Source organism: Chiloscyllium plagiosum, chromosome 13 (genome assembly GCF_004010195.1).
Source record: "Chiloscyllium plagiosum isolate BGI_BamShark_2017 chromosome 13, ASM401019v2, whole genome shotgun sequence".
NCBI classification, from domain to species: domain Eukaryota; kingdom Metazoa; phylum Chordata; class Chondrichthyes; order Orectolobiformes; family Hemiscylliidae; genus Chiloscyllium; species Chiloscyllium plagiosum.
The window spans coordinates 20,407,488-20,422,012 of NC_057722.1; the positions used below are offsets into that span (position 1 = coordinate 20,407,488).

A 14,525-nucleotide genomic window follows, 5' to 3' on the forward strand; every position below is an offset into this window, starting at 1 on the left:
AGCTTACAGAGTAAGAATGAGATGCAGAAGCCTTTGCATCTCTGGAAAAGGTGCTGGTTTTATCTCTGCTATATAAAAAAGACCTAAAGTCTGAGGAAAGTAAGTTTATTTTCCCTCACCAGTTGCTGTAAATTATTGTTTTTAATGAACAGAGACTTTATAACTTGTGAACCAGTTGCTCTGTGCATCCCGCAGATTAAGAACCTGAGCAAGTGAAAGAGTGCAGAACAGCAAGCAAAATGGATCATCTCAGTGAGTACTGTGCACAGGGGCCATTGAGCTACTTTCCAGAATTTCCCTCTGTCCATAACAGCAATTTTTTTTTATTTGTCTGTACCTCTCTGTATATGTAAGGAGAATTCTATGAAGTGGTTAGAAAGTTAACTAACAGAACTATCTGCCAATGGTCAGCCTGGATCTAGGATCTATTTATTTCGACCAAATTGTTGTGCTTGTTAATTACAGAAACCTGGTGTATGCTTTGTCCGTCTGGGTCTGAAAGGGCAAATTGAGGAATTTTGCTTACTTTTATAAAATCTTTCACTTTTGTGATGACTCTGGTCAAAGTGGGGCTCGATTTCCAGAGTGCTACCCCAGTGGGGCATAACAATAGAGGCGTGAGCAACATAAAGTTGAGTCAGAAAGCTTATACATGTTAATGAAACTTTCCAAAATTCATACCTAGCCACATTTTTGGAAAATTCTGCCCAGTGTAAATTTTGAAACTTCCACTCCCCTTCCTGGCATGGCCCAGTTTTACTCTCAATCAGGGTTACTCTTGTCAGGTTATGCCTGCACAAAGTTAGCATATAACAATTCTGGGCTCACTCAGCACTTGCTACCAAAAGTGTATTCTGAGGTGTGGTCAAACAGCATTTTGGGATCTCTGTCCATTACTTATTGTCTGTCTACATTGATCCCAAGACTCTGTTGCCAACTAGACCAAGCTAACTCCTTGCGACATGCACAATTTCTGCCCAGGAGGAAGGAAGCTCTCCATTGCAGTTTAAGAACTGCGGATAGAAAACACTTAATAGACTTGGACCAAATGTCTTCCTCTTATACATTTTATTTCAAGAAACTAAATTTCACGAAGATATTGAAGAAAAGTCAGAGCAATATAATGAAAAGTAGTCCAAAAAACAGCAATTTTTAAACATCTTTTAGTACATTGATAGCCTCTGATATACATTGTGAAACCTTTTATAGGTAAGTACATTAACAACATCTTCAGGCATAGTTCTACAGCAATTGATCTTCAGTTGTTTTCTAATCTTATTGCATGGAAAATGAATTGTTTGTTTTAAGTAAACATGAAGAAATCACTTGGACTAATGTAACACAAACACATTAAGCATTCATATAAGAACAGTGCAATCTTTGAAAAACACATCTCAATTGCATATGTTATGGTGTCAAAACAATCATAAAGCTATAACCACATCTATTTACAATATTTGTAAATGAAGAACAGGAAAATAAAAGCCTGGGTTTGATGTTTGTTTTACTCTTCGATACCCTAATGCTACCCCAACACAATAATTTGCACAATATAATTACATTGATCAGCAGAAGTAAAATCCAGGTACTGTGACATTGATTTACTTATTATCATTTTCATATTTCATGCAATCTTAAGAGTCTGCGTATTTACTTAACTAATTGTACACCAGGAAGATTCATCAGTATTTGTAGAATCTGATGAGTTTGATGGTTGTGAATCTGAAACACGACTCCACACAGGAACCCTTCTTTGTCTTGGAGCCACAGCACAAACCTGATGATAACAAGATGATTTGCTGCAAATGTTTTTAGTCTGCAGGCAAGCAAAACAAAATTCCACATGACATCTAGTACACATGACAAATTTGCACATATCTTTATGCTCTATGAGAACCCCACATGTAGGACAGGCACGAATTTTGGGACATTGCTTAATTTTGCTGTAGGGTAAAGTCTTGGTACCACAGTTTTGCAGGGTTTTCAGTTGGATGTTGGTGCACCCTTCATTGTCACATCGATCAGAGCGTGGTGCACTTCCCTTCCACTCTTTCATACATTGCCAGCAGAATTGATAAGATTTTCCCTTCTCTTTCTCACAGATGATACAAAAAACACACAGGTTTGTTAGGTCTTTTCGTTCAACACAACTTCCACATCCAGGGCACTTTAAAAACAAAATACAAAAAATAATTAGAATTAGAATACCTGTAGTGTGGAAACAGGCCCTTCGGCCCAACAAGTCCACATTGTCCCTCTGAAGAGCAACCCACCCAAACCCATTCCCCTACATTTACGCCTGACTAATGCATCTAACCTACACATCCCTGAACACTATGGGCCATTTCGCATTGTAAATTAACCTAACCTGCACAGCTTTGGACTGTGGGAGGAAACCAGAGAACCCGGAGGAAACCCACGCAAGCACAGGGAGAATGTGCAAACTCCACATCTGAGGCTGGAATCGAACCCACGTCCCTGCCACTTGAGGCAACAGTGCTAACCATTGAGCCACCATGCCACCCCTACTGAGCCACTGTGCCAAACTAAATGAATTTTGCAACAGAAAGCATTGAAAATACATAACTTTTACTTTCAGGATACTAGAAGAAGGCTGATAATGAAAGGAACACTTAAGCACGTGCTAGTGTCATTATTCTTTGATATCATAAACATCCTCGCACTCATATTGTTATGGTTGAGATGGGAGGAGTTTTTCTTTCTCTGTCTTTCTCGGTTTCACCACTCCATGGGACACAGCATAATCATTCTCTAGCTTCTCTTTCTTTTTCCATGTAGAATTGAAACTATTAGACAACATGTTTCTTTCCCAAAGTGAATCTCTGCAGAGTGAAATACATTTACCCATATGTGTGTGTAATCAGTTATATTTTCATACTTTTAAAACCAATATTGAATTTCTATTGAACAGTCTTTTACATTAAAAAAATCAATAGTTTTGTCTTTATTAACTAAAATCTAGTTAATATATCTTTTCTTTTTAGGCTACATGGAGAAAGTATAAGATTACAGCTTAAAGAGAAAAGATATATTAACAGATTTAGTTAATAAAGATTAAACTATTGTATTTGTATGTGTGTGTGTGCATGTGTGTGCATGTGTATAATCAGTTATATTTTCATACTTGCAAAGCCAATATTGCATTTCTATTGTACAGTCTTTTATATAAAAAATAGAGAATGTTCAGAAACCTGTTAGTCTGACATTTAGATACACCAAATATCAACAGCCTTCCCTACATCAAAAAGTTAGAAGTGTGAACGTTCACCAATGATTGCACAATGTTCACCACTGTTCATATTCTTCACTGTTCTTCAAATATTCAAGCAGTCCATGTTCAAATGCAACAAGATCTGAACAGTATCCAGGCTTGGGCTGCAAGTGACAGGTAACATTCATGCCACAAAAATGCCAGGCAATGACCATCTTCAATAAAAGACAGTTTATCTACTATCTTTTGGCATTCCATGGGGTAACCATCACTGAATCTCCATGATCAACATTCTTGGAGTTACCATTGACTGACACTCAATGGAACTCACCACATCAGCACAGTAGCTAACAAGAGCAGGTTAGAGGCTTGGAATACTGCAGTGAGTAACTCACCTCCTGACTCTCCAAAGCCTGTGCACCATCTGCAAAGCACAAATCAAGAATGTGATGGAATACTCCCCACGAGCTTGGATGGAAATAATTCCAACAAGCTTGATACCATCCAGGACAAAGCAGCCCACTTGATTGGCATCATATCCACAAGTGTCCACCGCCTCCACCACCAATGCTCAGTTGTAGCAGTATGTACCATCTACAAGATGCACTGCAGACATTTACCAAAGATCCTTATGCAGCATCTTTCAAACCCACAACCAATTCTATCTAAAATGAAAAGGGCAGCAGATACATGGGAACACCACCATCTGCAAGTACCCCTCCAAGCCACTCACCACCCTGGTTTGGAAATATATCACTGTTCCTTCACTGTCACTGTATCAAATCCTGGAATTCCTTTCAATATGCTAATGTAGGTCTACATACACTATGTTGACTGCACTGGTTCAATAAGGCAGCTCAGCATGACCTTGGTGTTATGAAGTTGAAGGTGTGTACTGTACCTTTAAGAGAGAGTGAATACTGTTCTGAACTGAGAGATTACAAGCACCTGTGTATACGACAAGATGGCAGTCCCAGAGTGTACTGGAAAATTGGATATATGTAATATTTGGCTGTGAAATAGATACCTGAATTTTGGTTACTGTTTTGACAACAATTCAAATGTAACCAATCAGTATAAGTTATGCCCCAATCAAGTTTAACTTTATTGCTTTGCCAGCATCGAACCAATGAGACAATCCGATGTTGGGAGGGTATAAAATGCGGACATTTTCAAAATTGGTTGGACAGCAACAGCTGTACAGCCAGAGAGCTAATTGCCCATCTGACATCTGCTCTCAAACAAATTAGAAAACACTCCCTATTGGAGTTACCTTTTCATGTGAAACATTCTCACAGTAAAAAGAAAGATGATCCAGGAAGATCATCAGCTGGAAGAGTGAAGAGACAGAAGAAGACAGCAACTGTGTGGTTTTGAAATTAAGGTGATGTACTTTTAATAAGCATCTTATTGGAACAGCATATTGTTTGTAGAGTTGGAGGCAGATAGTAAGCAGTTAAGAGAAAAGGTGGGGGGGTGAGCTTAGAAATTGTGAATCATTGTTGTTTAATGTTCACTTTTAGAGATAAAAAATTATTTGATTTTATTTTCTTTAAATAGTGGAATTTGGGTGTTCTGTCACTCATATTTTAACAGATTATGAGGTGAGGCTAGCATAAAGATCAGTGCAATGTTCGAAGAACTAAGCATAAATTTCATTGATGTGGACGTTTAAGGGCATAGAGGTGAGTCCTTTAAAAGTCCTTTGCCTTTAAAAAAATTAACCATTGTTATTCGCAGACAATGCTGCTATCCTGATTGCCGCAAACAAAAACAGAAATTGCTGGAGAAACTCGGCAAGTGTGGTAGCATCTGTGGAGAGGAAGCATTTTGAATTCAGTTACCCTTCTACAGAACAGTTCTGAACTCAACATTAACCCTGACCTTTTTCTCCACAAGGCAAACTGCCACACTGCTGAGTTTCTCCAGCAATCTGTTTATGTTTACATTCTTCAACATCCACAGTTCTTTGTTTTATTTTAGATCTGATTGCCTTACACTTCTATTTTAGGAGTCCATTCTGATTTCTGAACTATATTCAAAATACTCAGAGGCAGCAGGCAATTTTGTTTTCAAACAACTCAAACTAGCTGGAAAACAAAATCATGAGAGCTACCAATCAGAAAAGGGTTGTCACCTATAACCCCTCACCCCTTGAATGGGGACTGACAACATGGGAGAAGCTGCTCAAATTGTCACACCCTGTTTCTCTCCCATGTGGAACAGTAAGCTGTAGGGAAGTTAGTGATGGCAATGAGGGAGGCTTTAAAGCCCAGGGTGAATCCAGTCTCAGGTCAGGAGAGGAGGTAAGTCCATGTTTATCCTGAGAGGGGTTAATCAGTGTGTGTAACACTGGATGGTAAGTGAGAAGGTAAAAATGAGAGAAGGAGATTGCAAAAGGGACTGAATAGTTTTTAACCTTTTCACCAGAGGAATATACAAGTAGCACATGCAGGCGCTTCAACCCTCGATGTTGTGCCGACCTGAGGAACCAACCTGAAACCCAACTAACCTACACTATTTCCTTTTTGTCCATATCCTTATCCAATGACCATTTAAATGCTCTTAATGTTGGCGAGTCCACTACAGTTGCAGGTGGGGCATTTCATACCCTTCCTACTCTGAGTAAAGAACCTATCTCTGACATCTGACCTATATCTATCACGGGTAACTGGGAGCCAGGAAAACTTTGTCATTTAAGTAATGAATTGCCACCAGGTTGACAGGGTTGTTAAGAAGGCATTCGATGTGTTAGCTTTTATTGGTAGAGAGATTGAGTTTAGAAGCCATGAGGTCATGTTGCAGCTGTACAAAACTCTGGTGCGGCCACACTTTTGAGTATTGCATACAGTTCTGGTCACTGCATTATAGGAAGGACGTGGAAGCATTGGAAAGGGTACAGAGAAGATTTAGCAGGGTACAGAAGAGATTTACCAGGATGTTGCCTGGTATGGAGGGAAGGTCTTATGAAAAAAGACTGAGGGACTTGAGGCTGTTTTCATTACAAAGAAGAAGGTTAAGAGGTGACTTATAGACACATACAAGATGATGAGATAGGGTGGATACTGAGAGTCTTTCTCCTCAGATGGTGATGGCTAGCACTAGGGGACATAACTTTAAATTGAGGGGTGATAGATATAAGACAGATGTCACAACTAGGTTGTGGAAGGTCCTGCCTGCAAAAGTAGCTTACTTGCCACCTTCATGGGCATTTAAATGGTCATTAGGTAAACATTTGGATCATAATGCAATAGTGTAGGTTAGATGGGCTTCAGATTGGTTTGGAGAAAGTGAGGATTGCAGATACTGGAGATCAGAGCTGAAAAATGTGTTGCTGGAAAAGCGCAGCAGGTCAGGCAGCATCCAAGGAGCAGGAGAATTGACGTTTCAGGCACAAGCCCTTCTTCAGGATTGGTTTCACAGGTCGGCGCAACATAGCGGGCTGAAGGGCCTGTACTGCGCTATAATGTTCTATGTTCTATGAATTTGGAGTCTCTAGCTTAAGGCTGCATAAATTCAGAGGCTAGTAAATCGAGGACAATATCTTGGGCTGCTATTACAATGAATACTGTTCTAATTGGATAACTCTATACTGAACAGTTTTATTTCCCAAGAAAAATTTGAGTTTGTTCCTAATGCATTTCATACACTTTGAATCATTGGTGTAGTGACTGTGTTTGAGACAAACATAACTATTTTGCATTTATTAAGATCTTAAACAGCAATGAACAGTTTGCATTTTTCTAGTACAATCAATAACCTCAAGAGCTCCCAAAATGCTTCACAATCAAGGGAGTACTTTGGAAGTACAGTCATATTGCAGTGACATTAAAGGAAATGTAATGAAGTAAATGACCAATTAGTTGAAGGGAGTTTAGGACAACAGAGGATATTCTAAAAATTAGATTTTAATCTTTCATATGAGCAACAAAGAAAAACTTCTCCACATAGGGTGGCAGAAGATTAAAATGCTGTTTTGCAAAAGGTAATTAATGCTGATCAAAATCAATGTAAGATAAAAATTGTTTAATTTAAATCTGTGATGGAGATTGAGTAAAAATGATTGTAACTATCTAGTGTAAGTTTTTCTGCTTTGTGCCAAAATGATGCAATCCCATTAGCTGGGACATCATTAAGTCCATAGAAGGTGTGTTTAGGGGTGGCTTTTTTGTGTGTAAGAGTGTGGATGGGTTACTTTGAAAAAAAGTTTGTTCACTTACATCTGTTGTCTTGTGGCAATTTACATCCTGTGAGTGTCAAGGAAATTTATGCTTGTGTGTTGTGCCTTAAGAGTTAATGGAGAAGTGATGATGATTAATTCTTCTAAATCTGCTTCTGTAAGTCCAGTTTGCCCATAGACCAACATAAATACAGAAGGCAATGTTGACACATGAATGCATCTCCTAATAAAGGAGTTAGTGAAAATAAAAAAGGATTCACCAAAAATGACATGGTGAAGAAATTCGAGAAAAGCCTTCAAGAAAAAAAAAACCTCCTTCAGAATATTCTCAATTCCCATATTAAGTATGAATGTTAATTACCCATTTGTATTCACAATACTGTGCAGCAGCAATTGTGGCAATTTTATTTTCGAAATACTGCTGTTCTTCATTGGTCAGCAGTGCATGTCTGCGAACCTCCACGTAAGGCCATTGCTTGTTACATTTCTCTTCAGTGCATTCCTTTGCAGCAGGACAGTGAAATATGAAATGACCCTGCAGGAGGGATTGAAAATGTTCAATAAATCAAGCAAGAAGTGAAATAAAACAGAAATATGTCCAAATAAAATGCCTGAAGTGCTGACCTGGTCTATAAGGCTCCGGCACCAGGCAGTAAGTGAATTAGGGTCTACAGCATGTCCACAGGACATTTCTACTCGCAGAATATCTGGAGTGTCATCTCCTAAAATGGAAAACTTCGATTAGAATTCTGCCCAATGAAGTCTAAAGTTGAAAGTTGTCAAACACAGGCGAACATCAACTCTTCTGTATTGCTCACAAGACAAAGCTATTCGCTGTGCCTCATACATGTCACAATACATTCAATTAAATTCAATTCAATTCAATTCCTGCTCCTCAGATGCTGCCTGACCTGTAGTCCTTTTCCAGCACCAAATGTTCTGACTCAGCTTCCCACAAAGACCTCGCAATCTCAGTCACTTGAATTCCCCCTTTGCAGAGAGCAGTTTTAATCAGGAGTCAGGTCAAGGTAATTCCTAGGAATGCAGCAGCAGTGATGTAAGCCAACGGGTAAGCAGGCCGTCATGTTAAAATATTCATTAAGAGCAGAAAATGAAAAGTACATATTATTGTGCACTTTTAATTCATATCTTTGGATAATCTGAGAAATGATCATATTTGGATTACAATAGAAGCTAAAAATTAAAGTAAGCAGACTTCCTGGAAAAAAAATGTAAATGTGGATTTCCTTATCATCATGGGAAATTTGACATTTTATAAATACAAATTTTGTCTCAAAGTTAATAAAAGGGTTTAGAAGTAATGATTAGTTTACTGCATACGAGGTCATTCTCCTATAACGTGTGTTTCATTATAACACGATTGACAAATTGACATGGAGTTTTAAAGGGCGTATTGGTTATAATGTGATACTGGACCCATTCATTTAAACTGAGTTATGCAATTTTCCCACAACACAGAATTGAATGAAAAGGGAACTAACACATTATGGCGGAACTGACTGTAGTTTAAAAACTCATTACCTCTCTTTTAACAAGGAGTGATCTTTTTCAAGGCATGTTACATAGTAAGACTAACAATGTAAAAGTTCTTGCCAATTCAAGTGATTTTGAATATTGATAGTCTAGTTTTAGTAGAGTGTAGGTGCTTCAATCACACAACTTCAGAGAAGCACACAATCATGGACAGCAGCTTCTGGATTGCTTCATGAATTCTATGTTTCTACAGATTCTATAAATTAATGTTGGTTTTCCTGGAAGAATGATGACAACAGCAAGAAAGAAGCATTAATGTTTCAACTCTGATATGATTCTTCTTCAGCAGAGTTTTTCCAGCATTTCCTGTTTTTATTTTAGATTTCCTGCCATTTCACACTCCAAAATGAGGGCCAAAGTTAATAGTACTCAGAATTTGTTTAAATGTCTACTTAAAACATAACTGTAACAAACTAAATCCTGGAATGCTGCAAACTTGATCTGAATGGAGCAGAAAATAGTCTTGGAACCCCTGTGACATGGAAGCAGTCCATCCAGCCCACACCAAAGCATATCCCACGCAGACCCAACCCCATCCTATCCCAGGGCCAATCCACCTAACCTGCACACCTTTGGGCTATGGGAGGAGACCTCACAAAGACATGGGGAGTATGTGTAAACTCCGTTGAATTGAACTTGGGTCCCTGGCACTGTGAGGCAGCAGTGCTAACCACTGAGCCACCATACTGTCCCTTAGCATCATAAATTATGGTAATTAAAGGAGTATTATTTTCAACTACAGTAAATCTCACAATTCCTTTTTCCTATTGCTTACAAATACATAATGTAACTTGAGTCTTCCAGGTGTTATCATGATGAACACACTCCATCTTACATCTTACCAAAAGCTGCCAAATATTTTAGGTGAAAATATCATCACCTAAAATATCATTCTAACTCATAATGTTTTTGTCACTTGCAAATGTGTCATTTTGCTATTGAGAAGGAAACTATTGCATGAATTTAGCAGATGGATAACGATTACAGGAGAAAACACAGAAACTGGAGAAATTTAGCAGCTTCACGACAACCGTTGAGAAACAAGAGGGTAACGTTTCAACTCTGACTTCTTCAGCAGAATTTCCCCAGGACTTCCGGCTTCTATTTCAGACTTCCAACCTCCACAATATTTTGCTTTTAATTTGAAAAACTATTCACATTTGAAATCCAAACCTTGACTGGAGAAACACAGCGCTTCAATTTGATTTTAAAATTCTTAATCCTTATTTACAAAGCGCCTATGTGGCTTCGCTAACTCCCTCCAGTATTAAATACAAACAAAAACTGAAATGGCTGGAAAACTCAGCGGGTCTGAGGAAGGGTGACCGGACCCGAACCGTTAATTCTGATTTCTCTTCACGGATGCTGCCGGAACTGCTGAATCTTTCCAGCCATTTCAGTTTTGGTTTCTGATTTACAGCGTCCGCAGTTGTTTCGGCTTTTATTTACTCTCCTCCAGTGTTACTCTGAAATATTGCGATCTCCTGAACAGTCTAGGTTTTTATTACTCCAAATGACCAGGCTGGAACCTATATACTCCCCTACACTTGCGCCCCTCTATAAAGTTTTTTTTCCCAATTTAAGTAACACCGTAAAATTTTTTTGACAAAGCTTTCACCGTCTAACCCAATTTCTGAGTCCGTGGCTGGCTTACTGCCTTAGTTTTAAGCGCCGCGTGATTTTGTTTTAGGTTAAATGTTCCATTTTGTTGAAGAGGCTACATGACTCCTGATGCTGTAATTGCTCCAAATAAAATCTTCCGTCTTTATTTTTTTCAAGTTGTAACGCTACTAATTGTCCATGAGTATTTTACCTGTGATCTCGTCCTTCCTGTTCACAAATTTCAAAGTGCTGTCTCTGGGATCATAACGCTTCTCCATAATCGGATTTCACGGCTTCAGTCTCAAATGATGTGGCCGAAGCGGACAGTTCAGGTCAACAGGACGGAGCTCTGTAAAGAAATGTTCAAAAGTAAATGAACAAATTCAATAAAATTAAGCGCACCTGACAAACCGAAAGTAACAATGCTTCAAACTCTGTTTTGTCAGCTATTCATTGGTTTGTTCTTATTTAAAGAGCCAATGAGTGATCAGTCAGGCGCAACTGTTGTTTTGTGATATTTCAATTTCTTCTGGTCTCAAGTGATTTCCCGGAACTGTTGGCTGTAGCAAAAATTCCCTTAATGCTTTACTGTATAATTCCTAAACAATGCTGTCGTTCTGTCTTAAATATCCTTCAGAGTACATCTTTTTTTGCCACTGAAAATTCTGCTGTTTCTCAACAGGGGTCCCGGTGGCTTTCTCAATGAGTCCAGTTCTCTGGAGAAAGTGAAGAACAAAGAACAAAGAAAATTTACAACCCAAGAACAGGCCCAATGGCCCTCCAAGACTGAGCCGATCCAAATCCACTGTCTAAACCTGTCGCCCAATTCCTAAGCATCTGTATCCCTCTGCTCCCCATCTACTCATGCATCTGTCCAGACTCATCTTAAATTGTGGGATATAGGTAAAGTAGTGTTACTTCTGCAATGATATTTACTTATGCAAGGTAAATGAACTCACCAGTGTATAATTGTTTCAGCCAAGAGCTGAGTCAACAAGAATGGAAACTATGTGAAGGAGATACATAATTGTTTTTGTATTAGCTGAAATGTGCCTGCAAAGAATGATAGATGTTACAGGCAAATAGATAAGGTGCTGTGAGGGGAGGGAGTTAAGCTAGATACGCCAGTACAAACAGTAGTTATACACATCTGTTTCCCGCTTCTGCAAAAACAAGAACAAACCACAATCAAGAAGTCATGAGGTCATAAGGTCATAACAAGTGAGGGAGGATATACCTAACAATGGCCCACAGCTGGATGTGGTCAAACGGCCTTGTGAGGCCAGAATAAGCATTTTGTCACAGACAAGGCCGATTAAGGCAAGAGATGAACAAGAGTAATGGGCGCCGGTCTTAGAGAAGTGGGAGATATAAACAGAGGAGGAGCAATGGGAGGAGAGAATAGGAACCAAATTGCATAAATGTTGTGTACTAGTTGAATTCAGTGTGTGTGTGTGGGGCCCTGCCTTGTGATCAGTGGACACCACACCCTCTTGCAAGAGTAAAATAAATGACACAACTGATTCAGATCTTGTCTTGGACTGAAATTATCGAAGTGAGTGAGTTTTGTTTCTCACATAAATGATTCTACTGTGCGTGCCTCTACCACCTCTGCTGGCAACGCATTCTAGACACCTACCACCCTTTGTGTAAAGTACTTGCCGCATGTATCCCCCTTAAACTTTTCACCTCTCACCTTGAAAGTGTGACTTCTCGTTATTGAGTCCTTCACCCTGGGAAAAAGCTTATCTCTATCTATCCTGTCTATACTCTTCATGATTTTGTAGACCTCAATCAGGTCCTCCCTCAATCTCCTTTTTTCTAATGAAAACAATCCTAACCTACTCAACCTCTCTTCATAGCTAGCACCTTCCATACCAAAAACATCCTCGTATATCTTCCTGCACCCTCTCCAAAGCATCCACATCCTTTTGGTAATTTGGTGACCAGAACTGTACACAGTATTCTAAATGCGGCCGAACCAATGTCTTGTACAATTTTAACATGACCTACCAGCTCTTATACTCAATACCCCGTCCAATGAAGGCAAGCATACCATATGCCCTCTTGACCACTCTATCCACCTGTGCAGCCACCTTCAGGGTACAATGGACCTGAACTCTCAGATCTCTCTGCTCATCAAATTTTCCCAAGGCTCTTTTGTTTACTGTATAATTCACTCTAGAATTAGACTTCCCAACATGCATCACCTCACATTTGCCTGGATTGAACTCCTTCTGCCACTTCTCCGCCCAACTCTCCAGTCTATCTATATTCTCCTGTATTCTTTGACAGTCCCCTATGCTTTCTGCTACTCCACCAATCTTTGTGTCATCTGCAAACTTGCTGATCATACCAACAGTGCCCTCTTCCAGATCATTTATGTATATCATAAATAACAGAGTCCCCAGCACTGTTCCCTGTGGAACACTACTGGTGTTTTGAGAAATTCCCTTCGACTACTACTGTCTGTCTCCTGTTGCTCAACCAGTTCTTTATCTGCCTAGCTAGGATACCCTGCACACCATGAGACTTCACTTTCTCCATTAGGTTACCAGGGGGAACCTTATCAAATGCCTTACTATAGTCCATGTATATGACATCTACAGCTCTTCCTTCATCTATCAACTTGGTCATGTCCTCAAAGAAATCTATTAAGTTGGTAAGGCACGATCTCCCCCACACAAAACCATGTTGCATATAAGCCCATTCTTTTCCAAATAGAAATAGATTTTATCCCTCAGTGACTTCTCCAGCAACTTTCCCACCACTGACGTCAGGCTCACTGGTCTGTAGTTACCCAAAATATCTCTACTACCCTTCTTGTATAGGAGGACAACATGAGCAACCCTCCAGTTCTCCAGTGCCTCACCTGTGTTTAAGGATAGTACAAAGATATCTCTCAGGGCCCCAGCTATCTCCTCTCTCACCTCCCTCAGCAACCTGGGATAGATCCCATCCAGTCCTAGGGATTTGCCCACGTTAATAACTTCTAGTCTACCCAACACATCTTCCCTACTTATGTCAACATAATCCAGAGTAATCAAACTTCTATCTCTAATCTCAATATTCATCATGTCCCTCTCCTCAGTGAACACTGATGCAAAGTAAACATTCAGAATCTCACCCATTCTCTCAGATTTGATACACAGCCTTTCTTCCTTATCCTTTAGTGGACCAATCCTTTCTCTAGTTACCCACTTGCTTCTTATACAAGAATAAAATGCTTTGGATTCTCCTTAATTCTGCTCTCTAAAGCTATTTCATGACCCCCTTTTAGCCTGCTTGATTCCTCGTTTAAGACTGATTCTACTCTCCCGATATTCCTCCAGGGCCCGTTCTGTTCTTTAGCTGCCTGGACCTTATGTACGCTTCCCTTTTCCTCTTGGCTCATCATACGATTTCTTCTGAGATCCACGGTTCACAAATCTTGCCTTTCCTATCCCTTGCTTTCAATGGGATATGCCTATCATGCACTATCTTCAACCTATTTTGAAAGCCTCCCACATTTGAACTTCCCTTCAAATAGCTGTATCCAATCCACATTTCCCAGCTCCTACCTAATTTTGATATAATTGGCCTTGGCCCCATTTAGTACTCTTCCCTTAGGACCACTCTCATTTTTGTCTACGAGTATTCTAAAACTTACAGAATTGTGGTCACTGTTCCCAAAGAAATCCCCACCGCAACTTCTACCACCTAGCCTAGCTCATTCCAAACACCAGGTACAATATGGCTCCTTCCCTTGTCGGACTATTGACATACTGCTCTAGAAAACTCTCCTGGATGTTTCTTACAAATTCTGCCCAATCTAGACCTCTGACACTAAATGTAACCCAGTCAGTGTTGGGAAAATTAAAATCTCCCATCACCACCACCCTGTTGCCTCTACATCTTTCCATAATCTGTTTACCTATTTGTTCTACCTCATACTCACTGTTTGGAGGCCTGTAATAT

General features: G+C 39.6%; 1 protein-coding gene across 2 annotated transcripts; it reads right to left on the reverse strand.

Moving 5' to 3' along the window:
• Window positions 1–1,053: 1,053 nt before the first annotated feature.
• Window positions 1,054–11,068, reverse strand: LOC122555818 (uncharacterized protein DDB_G0292642-like). 2 transcript variants are annotated; one of them, XM_043701990.1, is made up of 4 exons: window positions 10,780–11,068; window positions 8,037–8,134; window positions 7,774–7,947; window positions 1,054–2,167 (listed from the first exon to the last, which is right to left on the reverse strand). In XM_043701990.1, the coding sequence occupies exons 1-4, from the start codon at window positions 10,844–10,846 to the stop codon at window positions 1,655–1,657; spliced, it is 852 nt and encodes a 283-aa protein (XP_043557925.1). In that variant the 5' UTR covers window positions 10,847–11,068; the 3' UTR covers window positions 1,054–1,654. The 2 variants fall into 2 exon arrangements, with proteins under 2 accessions (XP_043557925.1, XP_043557926.1); XM_043701991.1 differs by lacking the exon at window positions 10,780–11,068 and adding an exon at window positions 8,324–9,872.
• Window positions 11,069–14,525: the final 3,457 nt, after the last annotated feature.